General features: G+C 36.8%; 1 protein-coding gene across 2 annotated transcripts; it reads right to left on the bottom strand.

Annotated features, from left to right (window-relative positions):
* Nucleotides 1–2757: 2757 nt before the first annotated feature.
* On the bottom strand, nt 2758–11712 carry LOC143464638 (aquaporin-8-like). 2 transcript variants are annotated; one of them, XM_076962529.1, is made up of 6 exons: nt 11643–11712; nt 4690–4971; nt 4268–4394; nt 3938–4125; nt 3658–3792; nt 2758–3418 (listed from the first exon to the last, which is right to left on the bottom strand). In XM_076962529.1, exons 2-6 carry the CDS (start codon nt 4875–4877, stop codon nt 3295–3297), a joined length of 762 nt encoding a protein of 253 aa, XP_076818644.1. In that variant the 5' UTR covers nt 4878–4971; nt 11643–11712; the 3' UTR covers nt 2758–3294. The 2 variants fall into 2 exon arrangements, with proteins under 2 accessions (XP_076818644.1, XP_076818645.1); XM_076962530.1 differs by lacking the exon at nt 11643–11712 and adding an exon at nt 5351–7593.
* Nucleotides 11713–11857: the final 145 nt, after the last annotated feature.

The raw sequence follows: 11857 nt of genomic DNA, 5'->3' as shown, positions 1-11857 counted from the left end.
TCTCTCAATCTCTGAAAGCATACATCATAGTTTGTAGATTATCCCCTAACACGAAGTAACATTTGTGACAACATTAATTAGTATAGGCGTGGGAAGATTTTTAAGTGAACAATTTGCCATCTACACACAGTTATAAACCGTCCGTATCAATTAGATTTATTATTTTAAGAACAAGAACGTTGCAAAAATGCTCACATGCGATGCTGACATATTTGGCGCTTGCTTCAAGCTTTCTATGGAATATTATGTGCCATTGTTAATTACAAGCTGTTCTGAATCTAATAGTGTCATCACATTTGACAAAACCATACAGCTCCACAAAAGTAGCACGATGAAGGCTCTACATCTCTTCAAGGTAATATAAATAATTTATTTGCTGTGCAAAATGAAGGGCAGTGTAAGCTATATGTGTAAGTATGTGTGTTTGATTTAGCCATGAAAACTGCAAGCAACAATAAAAGGTAGACCATAGAATCGATATACTTATGCACTGGCATTAACATATATGCTATACGCAAAACATATAATTATAAATGCTACATTAATTTATCGATGTTTCTTGAAAATTTATTTTTCTGATTATAGTATACGCAATTTAAAAATTTACTTATATTGTAACTCAGAAATTAGACATTATTGCGCAACACTACGTTAAACATGTTAATGTAAATAATATGTGAATTTTAAAATTCAATAGATAAAATCAATCAATATTTATCTCACAACAAACTGTGGAGTAGCATCACGAAGGACTCTTTACTGCGCCTGGTCGTTTTCCAGGTTCATAAGTTAACAAACACAAAAGCAAATAAATTTTCAGCACAAAATTATCATTCCTTCACATGTTTAAGAACGGTGAAAAGACTGTCGCGCGTTATATACGTCACTTGAACTATTTCTCCATCGCAAAATAAATGCAAGAAAAAAGGCGGCGTTTTGCGGTCGCAGCGCTCAGTAGCCAGCAGCGTTGCCATGGTGAAAAATTGATTAGAAATGGCTGTTTTCAGAATTGTTTTCTCATAAGTACTGTATATATATTTTCAATTATCGAACAGACTGTAATGACTACGTCATAATTGCTTTGTAATTACTCGAAATCACGGCGCGGTATTTACCATGATACGTAAAACATGACTAGGCAATGGGCAACGCGGTGTAGTTATTTTACATCCTGTTTAGGAGCCGGAATTCAGAATGTAGTTTGGCAATACTTAATGCAACTACGCGACAAAGCTACGAGGAATGATTCCTTGTGTTGTGGTAAACAGCATTTTCTTTCAAATCGTTTGTATTTTCTGCATTCATCATTTATCGGATTGAAATTCATAATCGTTTTGTTATAAATATTTACATTCGGTTGCTCTTGTGATAACTTTTATCTGTGTTTTGTTATAGTTTGTCTGCCATGGTGGAATAGACGTTGCGATCTGACTGTTAAAATGTTTTTGTCTGTCCCATCACGGTTTCTTTAGAACTATGTTTTGGAATGTTTTCATTTTTCTCTGGATGATAAAAATGCGTACTGTTGCTTTTCAGTGCCAAAATTTTTTTTAACTAAAATAACACACTTCATGGAAGATGTTACCGTAAATTTCGCGTTTTATTGCGACAGACCGGGATATTTTAAATAGAATCAGGTTAGTTGCAAACACAGTGCACGCGTCGGCACGATTACCCAAATGTACCATCAATGCGGAACATTATTCATGACAATTATGACACGTACAGTGGTGCACTCGTTTGTCGCGACGTTTGAACTCAAACGCCTTTGGGCCATGCTAGATCGTCGGCTCGATTTGGTATGGAATTCTTTGCTTCCAATTATGCCAGACCAGATCTAAAACTGGACAGCACTGAAATTACTTTAGCCAAATATTTCAGGACATAAGATCTTAACAGCCCTTGGTCGAGTTCAAGGGTCAATAACAGCAACTTTGAAAATAAAACTTATAACACATAGAAACCAAAAACAACATTAAGTGATTAAATATTCGTTTTTCTGAGAAAAAAGATAGATAGGGCACAGGGATTCTGACACAATAGCCTACTGTAGGAGTCGACGTTGACAGATAAATAATTTCCTCAGCGACTTCATTCTGACACTTTTTCTCAGACGCTTCAAATTTTCTGTCCGTAGTCATGTTAGGCCTACTGCCAATATTTTAAGTTACTATTGTTATGTTTAGTTTAATCAGTTATGTTTAATCCGTATACAGTTATGCATAGTTCATAACCGTACGAATTCTAGATAATGTTGAATTCTGTTTTTTTTTCCAAAATTACGCGGAAAATCCATTATGTTATGGCACCAGATTTGATGGTCGTGCTAACCTTCCATCGTTATAGCATCACAATTTAGTGAACACTTTGCACGCTTCAAGCCATCCGAAATTTTCCGCTTTTTCTCGTTCATTGATTGTTTGTGAGCAAGCAACATGGTTTCGTTGTCCACAGCCACCGACAACGTTTCATGCTTCCAGACCTATTTAAATATTTTAACCTATTTCACTCTCGTACCATTTATGTTATGTTATTTAGAAAGAACCTGGACAATATGGACATGTCATTAAGCTGAAGCCTAACAGAAAAATTCTTTAGTCTGTACTGGGCCAGCATGGCATCAGCGCTCCATTATAAAGCTTTTAAAGGAAGTAACACAAATTGGTACCGTCTATAGAAAGAGACAAGGTTTTTGGAAAAATTGGGAAATAGCTTTTACCCTGCACTGAGTTGCAGATACACAGGCAAAAAATGCTGTTGGTGATGATTTAGCAAGACTTTATTAATGAAAGTATAAACAAATGGGAAATATACATATACGTAAACACGATTTAGTCATTTAGCTTATGCATTAGAAAAACTTCACAGAAAAATTAACAGTAACACCGCAACAAAAGCATGTTATGTCGTTACAAGATAAGTTTATTAAGTCATTTATAAATGTCTGATGCTGTTGCAATCCGAGTAGATTTGGATTAAGTAAATACACATTGCTGTAAATGTTGCTACATCTAAATAACGTTATACAGTTGCAATTTGCGATATTTGTAATAACGAGTCCATGCAGGCGTTTGGAAAATGATTCCCATCTTCACCTTGCTCGGTTACTGATATGGTTTAGCAAGAACAAGACGAACAGACAAGCAAGAACAGACGGTTCAGTTTTATGTTTTACGAGGAAAACTTAGTAATGTTTAAAATCAATGATTTCATTTTGAGTTTGTATAAAGGGTTCGTATAGAGCAGGATGTTTCTCGGAAGCGAAACTCTTGCAAAGATTCACAGATGACCTTTTTACATGTTTGAACCTTTGCTTTTCTCAGTGCTATGCCCGTTTTCTATTCTTTCCATTCCCTGTTCAGTGGGTGCAGACGTTTCTTGCCGGAACAAAAGTCTGGCCTTACCGCCAAGAAAAAGCCTGTTAAAATCATTACAAAAGTTAAACATGAGTCAACTGTTCATGGAGCAAATGTAAAATGGAAAGCTATGAATAAAACTTAGAAGCGATCGTGATTTTTCGAAGCCAGTGACTCTTACCTCAAAAGCGCAATGCGTAATCGTCCAAAACGTGGAAGTTATCGTTTAACATCTCAACCGTATTTATTTTCCATGAAACCGCAACTTTAACGCACACATTATTAATGCAGAAAACTTCACCTGAACACGATTCCAGAAAAAATAGCTCCCAGTAAAGGTCCCACCCAATATACCCAGTAGTTTGTCCATGCTCCCGCGACAACAGCTGGTCCGAAGCTCAGAGTAGGGTTCATGCAACCACCAGAAACTGTAAATCTATATTCAAATACACAGCAACCACATTTATAAACTTTAAAAAGGAGAAAAAACGTGTAATCCACAACATAAACAACTATAGCTTAAACAATCTATATGCTATATGATAGTGAATGCACTCTACTAAAATATTATTGCTCTCTACCCAGCTAATATATCAATTAAAATTGAAAAGCCAATCGCCAATGCGGCCAGATCCGCGTTAAGTTCGACAGCAGCCAAGACAACCGACAAAGTGAGCATTGCAGTGAGAATGACTTCCATCAAGATACCTTGCCCCACACTTACTCCGGCTCCCAAAGCAAAGGCACCCGACGCACCGCCGTTTGTAGCCTATATAACATAAATCATGAATTTGTTTCATTACAAACCCTATGCAAATCTTAGATCTAAGCTATAATGAACATCACATAACCTATATTCCTGCAATATAAACCTTAAAAAAGTATATATTTTAAGCGCACGTTATTCTTACGTAAGCCAGTCCTGCTCCTGCCAGTGAACCAAGAAGTTGAGCGATAAGATAGAGAGGCACCATCATCCACTTGATGCCGCCACCGACAAAGACAGCTGTTGTGACCGCAAAATTGACATGGGCACCACTGCAAAGCAAGGTGAAAAATGTTATTACCAAGTGGAAAGAATCGTGTAACAACCTTCACATCCTATACGGTCTATGCTTTGATAAAACAATGATAAACCAAGTGGTTGTTTTTCGTTCTGATTTTTAAACGTTATTATAAAGGTATTCGGTGCTTCATGCAGCACATACGCTAAAAGCAGTGCATCAATACAGGCCAAGGCAAAAGTCGATTTTAAATCCAATTTAAATCGGAATCCAATAAGAAAAGTAAAGTGGACAAAAAAACGTTCTCTTGAGTAAAAAAATTAACGAACCTTATGTGACCAATCGTGATAACTAGGATGGTGACTGTTAATCCATCGCTAATAGCAGGAGCAAGCGCAGTTCCCGCGATATTAGAGTGGCCGGTGGAGGAATGTAGAAAAGCGAAAATGAGCTGGCCGAAAAATTCTGCTATCAATGGTCGAACCCACTGTTCATAGATCTCCGATTTCGGTCTCATTTTGTTTGCAACGTTTTGAGAAGATTCGCGTCGTAATGAGCGCAGTTTTGGATCGTTAGACGACGAAGGAAGTTGCTCTATACTCTGAAAGTCACTAAAATAGAAATATAGGCAAAATTAGTTATTGGCTAGAAGTAACAAATATACAGAGCGTTATCTAAGACCACCAACAGACAATAATGGATTCTTTTTACAGGAGTTCATAAAGTTTACAAACGTATATGCTTACTGGCAATGGACACGCCATAAAAGATAAATGTTTGAATAACGGTAAACTATTTTATGAGGGATTTCTCTTTTGCCAGCATTCTCGTCATTTTGCAGAATGCAAAAAGCATTGACGCAGTTTGTTTGAACGAGAAGTTTGCTATTTTAATGGCTGTCACTATTTAACCGAAGAAATCGTATCTTCTAAGCTATTTTTCATAGCTTATTGTTAATGAAACTTAAATGTTGTAACATAGTAACCTAACCTTAACTTAATCTTCCTTCAAATTTAATCTATAGCTTCAATTAAACCCAAAAATCCTAAAATCGACTTATTGCATACCAATTCTCTTCACATAACCGCCTAACTTAACAAAGGGCTGCGTAACCTACTTACGGTGAAATAGTCACTTTGATTTTTTATTCCTATGACGTACTCTTGTACATTCATAGCCGGAAATGAATTTAATAATGCCAAAGACGTTTGTCTTTAAAATGTTCACATGACTGTAAAAGACAAGAAAAAAGTACATTGCAAGGACACTTTCGGTCCTAGCAATGTACTTCGTTACAACGATTAACGACAACACCCTGTTGTAGACAGCTTCAATATACTGATAAGATGCTATTAACCACACATCTAATCAGATTTGATCTAAACAATCTGTCGCCATGTTGGTTGATTGTGAACAGGTTTTTAACTGTTTTCGATCAAACCTAAGACGAAATTGTGCAGCTCGCAAATACAACAAAAATGTTTGGTGGAGCATTGGCAAGTGCGCGATGAACAACAGAAGTTTAAAAAATTTCTGAGTTTAAACTTAGACCTGTTTTATAGCACTACGGAATGTGTTACACGGTACGTTGTAATCGATAATAATCCAACTTTGCATCTAATTCTTCGCCGTTTGCGTCAAAAATATTTTCCTTAGTTTCCCGACAGACAGCTATATACATCCCAATTAATGTAGTGTCATATTTTAGGTTTGGTATCCGTAATAATGACAACCTTCCATCATTACAGCAGTACCGTTTTTAATATCTTGCACGTTTTAAGCTTTCGGACTTGCCACATTTTCCCTGATCGTTAATTGTTAGTGAGCGTATTTCTTGTTATATTTTGCTATGACAAGGGTAGCATCAAACTTTGCGCTCCCTAAAGTCAATGCCAAAAAAACATAAGATACGACTGTGAAAAACGTTGTCTCCGCCACAAAACATTAATTAATTAATTATTAATAACACTAATGCTGTTAGTGCCAGACGCGTTTTGACTTACAATTTTGACGCAATTCTGATTCCTGAACACCAAGAAAGAAACTAAGCTAAATTAGGATTACAACATATTGCTAGAATAGGTTCAAATCTATTACAACTCGGCTTAAATATGAACAAAGATAGTTGTATTCTTATGAATAAGGCATTTAACCTTGCTTCTACAGCATTTGCTCTACAACTATTGGGTTCGCTTTTACTGCAACCTTGGTTTCCCGTGTTTGCAATTTACAAATTAACCAAGGCTATTGAGCAACGACAGATTTACGTAGGATCATCGCTCATTACACCTTATGGAACTGCATTTGTATAGCACGCCATATATGGAACAAAAGTGAAAATCGGTATGTGTAAGGTATTGAGTTAGCCAAGTGGGACAAAAAAGTCTAATCGTGGGTGATTACGCAAGTGAAATGATGGGTTTGAAATGGACTGTTACCTAAAGTGGACGGAAACATGTCGTATAGGGTTCCACGACAATTAACCGTGGGAAATTGACCGCGAACAAACTCACCGGGGACAACTGACCGGGGGACAACTGACCGTGACGTAAATTTACCTAGAACCAACTGACCTTAAATCATATTATCACTTAAATCATATAATTTGAATAAACAACAATGCTAATTTGCGTAAAAAATAAAAATAAAATGCGTAGCGGTTGATTTGTGTCGCCGGCCAATTTGTTGCCGGTCAGTTGACCACGACCAATTGTCGCCGGTGAATTTGTTCACGGTCAATTGACGTGATCCCGTCGTATAGGCCTGCTAGGGATTAAAAACGATCGGCGTGAAAGTTTATGACACGTACGATCCCAACCTCTTCTATTCTACTCCTTTTAACGCGTAATCACGCGTTTTTGTCCCATTTGGCTAACCCAATACCTTACACTTCAAGGTTTTCACTTTTGTCCAGTATGGCTTGCTATACATTCACACCGTTACGCCATCACGTGGGTTTAGGTCAACGAAATTGCGTTATCGTTGCACATGCCATGATAAATTTAAATTCGAGCAGAACTGACACGGACGAGCCAGACTGGTTGGTAGTTGTTTACAACAGTTATCAAGGCCGCTTCAGGACTGGTTTTAGGTCAACGGAGTTTGTGGCAGGGCTTCGGAGCAGGCGTAAATTTTAAATTGCTCCAGCTCCAGCTCCGGAGCTCTCTTTTATCATAAATTAGCTCCAGCTCCAGCTCCGGAGCTCATTGATACCACTGCTCCGGCTCCAGCTCCGGCTCCATTACGTCACTAACTGAGGTTTAAGGATGAAGTCTCAATTTGGAATATATAGCTCAATGGGTCAGTCAGTAGTCAGTACCATCGGTTGCTACTATGAACATGTGACTGCTCTGCTGTCAAATCCCCAGTAATTCTTAATTTTCTGAAGGGTTGCTCTTAAATTATGTGAATTCAGCCAATAGTATTAGGCTAGTAGCATAGCATCTTATGAAATACATCGGAGCCGGAGCTATGTTTCAAACAACTGGCTCCAGCTCCTGCTCCGGCTCCATTTGAATTTCACGAAGAGCTCCGGCTCCAGCTCCAGCTCCAGCTCCTTTGAAAATGCACGGCTCCGGGGCTCCGGCTCCGGGCTCCAGCTCCGGCTCCAAAGCCCTGGTTTGTGGCGTTCGTTGAATATTTTTCTATTTTCATCTAAGTTCAATGCTCTCCACCGAAAACATTTTATGGTTTTTCTGAAAACAACAACCTTTTACATGGGTTAAATTTAATCAAACGTCTTTTAACGAAACTGTATTTTGATATGGACAAAATATCAGCGGAAGAATCCGCATTTAACATACAAACCCACATTTATATTTATTAAATAGACTCACAGTGAGTGAGGGTTAAAAATCATAATAGTGCGATTTTTCAACTACAATTGAAGTTGGTTTGTAGTGCTACGTCGATGCCTGTGGCCGGTGGGTAGGTTTTTACTAGACCGAATCTATCACATAATTCGAACTTTGAACTCATCAATGTCCAGCATAGAACTTAATTTTCCAACTCCACTGACATTAAGGAATTGATGATTTGGCTTTCTGCAGAGGTACTATTTTCATTCACATTAGTTCTCTACCAATGTGTAATTATAGCTCAGAAATAATCACCAAAAAATACATTAAACTCAGGCATAAGGCAAAACTTCTTACCGCTTTTTTGCGCCAAGCAGTTTTTCGGTGTCTTTGCAAAAATCGTTTTCCATTTTGTCATGTAAAAATACGAAAATACACCAACTAATGCTAATTAGCTGTTACTATTATGTATTAAATACTTATAACTAATAACCTGTTACTTATATACGATATCAAAAACCATCATAAGTATAGCAAACATAGCCAGACGTGACACCAGCTGAACACTAACTTTGAAAAACTTTGGAAGACGACTGCGTAAAATCTCTTAACAATAAAACCCCTTGCACGCCGTCTGTGACAGATCTAATATACTTAATAATAATAATACAGCAATATTCTCACTAAAATCATCAATAAACCAAGGTTTTGCGTAAATCCTGTGTTGCTTCTGTCCAAAACGTGTTAATTTAGTAGTGACAGAGATACAAACAACTGAAATCTTTGAACAAGATGTCTACAGATTTACTGGCAATGACTTCATGAAATATACCTATGAAAACTAATCACATGTTCAAAAATCCACCACCCAATGAGGATTTGTAATGAAATCACTATCGAGCGCTTTCTTAGGCCAATTGAGTGGTAGCACATGGAAACACAGGCTATAGAATAGACTGCAGTCCGCAGCGCCATATGTAACAAACAAGGTAGGCCACTTCTAACAACAAGTTCGTAAACAAACTAAGCGAAATGCAGTAGACGCAGAAATGGCCAAAAAATTTGCCAAACGTGAAGCACAAATATTCTTAAAAACCATAACAAAAAAAAGTTTTCCGAAGTTTATGCATAAGATTGCAAAAGATTAGTCATAATTCTATATTCATGCCATTTGACCGTCGTCTGATTAGAGTTGTAACTAAAAAGTGACCATAATTCACTGTAAGTACGTGACCCTGACCCAGACACTTGTTGAAAATAAGCGGATTGGTTAGAAGAAATGATATGCAAAACTTGATTTGAGCTATATTTAAGGGTTTAATAACAGTTGAGTTTATACTAGATGGTAGATTTAGGTTAGGTTTAGGCTACTTTATGTTATCGCGTTTAGGTTAGATACGAACAACTTTTTTCCAGTGAAATAGTGATAACTTCAAAGCCAAAGTGGTGTCACAGATAATGAAAGCATATTACGTTCATTGCATGAGACACAAAAAGTTCCAAAAAAAGGAAAGAATTTCTATGATATTTGATGTTCGTGCTAAGTTTATTCATACTTTTCAATTAACTGCAATTTTGAAAACTCGCCGCGCTCTCTCTTGTGAAGTATTCTGTTCCAGTCGACAAAACATTGATATCATGACAGATATAAAACGGTGTTAATGCGGTCAGTGCGGTTTTTACAAAGAGAAACTATGTTCAGGATTAGACTGGATTATGAACGTTCTCACTGAAAAATATTCTCAATGACAGCCAGGGAAACAATAAATTCATTCTAGCTATACGTCTTTCAAACTGTAGAACTGCAATCTTTCCAAATGGATGTGATTATAAACAAACAACATAAACAAAAAAATGTTTCATATCATATAGGCTACACATCACTGTTTCCAGTGTGCGTATGCAACAAGCACGTAATGATAAAATGCATGATACAGAAACTACAAAACCCAGTTTCATAAAATATGATACTGCATATAGGGCTATATCTTATGTATGCATGAATGGAAACGGGCATTTATGGAAAGCGTTAGGCTATACTAGAAGTAACCAAACGCCTGTTAATAAATTACGATATTGTACCTGATATAAGCGCTGTTTTGAAAAGTTAACAAACAGAATGCCCACTGCAAAAAAAGACGGTTAACCACAGTAATTTGTATGGTAAAAAATTATCTCGCAGGAATTACTAGTTTTGTTGCAAGAAAGTATCAAAAATAAACACGGAAGGGCTTTTATAACAAAGTGTAGGTCACGAAGCTTGTTGTTAAAATAGGCGGTTAGATCAGAAGAATCGATAAACCAATGCAAAAAGTTGATTTTAGTTATTTGAGATTTTATTGGAGTTAGATTTAGATTAGAAGGTAGATTTAGGTTTGGTTTAGGTTACTATGTTATAACATTTAAGTTACGTTAACAAGAAACTGTGAAAAATAGCTTCGAGTACACGAATTTTTTTCTGGTGAAAAGGTGGCAGCGTTTTGGGAATGCTGCATTCCAAACATTTTACAAAACAATTTTATGCGGGCAGCAGCCGGAAGCCAACGACTTACTTTAATTGGTTACAACAAGTGGCAAGTGAACAATTTGACACACACACTCACCTTCCAAGCGGCATTTAAGCTCGATTGCTGAAAAATCCATAACCATTAACTGCATGCGGCTGCAACCTTGTGTCTTATTGAAAAGCCTAGGTTGTGTTTGCAGAGTAGTGGTTTGGAGATGACTACTTAAGTTACTTTGTTACAAATTCAGATGTTTTATGTCAATTAAATTTCCACTTACATAATAATTTACTTGTGGGTTATAATATACGATTCCAAATTCTGCTATATACATGTGAATCCAGTTAACAGGTTGCAGGTTATTCGAAAAGTGCTAGCATGCTGGTTTGCCGAGCTCACCTCTTGTGTTTATCTCTCTAAGCATACATCTTCTATCTTCTAGATATTGCTAAGTAAATGTTCCGATAACAAAGATATAATGGCCAACTGTGTACAGATAGATCGTGGTCCAGCACATATTGACTATCTCAAACCCTCGCCAAAATACTACAATCAATATGCTAATTGTAACGCGTTGTTTTGATACAGAGGTTAAAAGTGAAATACAGATTTAGGCTCGCTGAACAATTCTTGCAAGAAGTATTTTGTATGTTCTCTATATAGGCTTGTAAAAGCATGGTACAACATTTATGCGAGTATGTTTTGACCAATACAAGTTTGTGTAAAGTTTTATGCGTAGGCATTGATTCTGACGTTAACATATAATTATGTAATTGCATATAAATGCTAGGTTAATTAACCATCGTTTCTTGCGATTGTATTTTCTGGATGGTGTTAATTAAAAATATGCCAAAATGCACAGTTGAAAGAAAAGCGCGTTTCACCCAACATAATGCATTAATTATCTAAAGCTAAAAATATGAAAATTAAAAAGTACAACAAGTAAAAAGTATAAAGATGCAAGCAAAGCAGAATTATTACCTTCAAGTCTTCGGTTAAACTCTTCCACTTTATCCTTCCAGCTTTGAAAATTTGAAAAAGTTTTTAGCGCTTTATATTTCACTCAAACCTTTTTTTCCCGTTAATCAACGTAAGAAAAAGGCAGACGGCGTTTTGGGAATGTATACCATTCAGTAGCCAGCGGCGTTGCCAGGGTGAAAAATAAACCAGAAATGGCGGATTTTAGAGTATGTTTC

Source organism: Clavelina lepadiformis, chromosome 7, assembly GCF_947623445.1.
Source record: "Clavelina lepadiformis chromosome 7, kaClaLepa1.1, whole genome shotgun sequence".
NCBI lineage: Eukaryota > Metazoa > Chordata > Ascidiacea > Aplousobranchia > Clavelinidae > Clavelina > Clavelina lepadiformis.
This window is presented reverse-complemented; position numbering and strand designations above follow the sequence as displayed.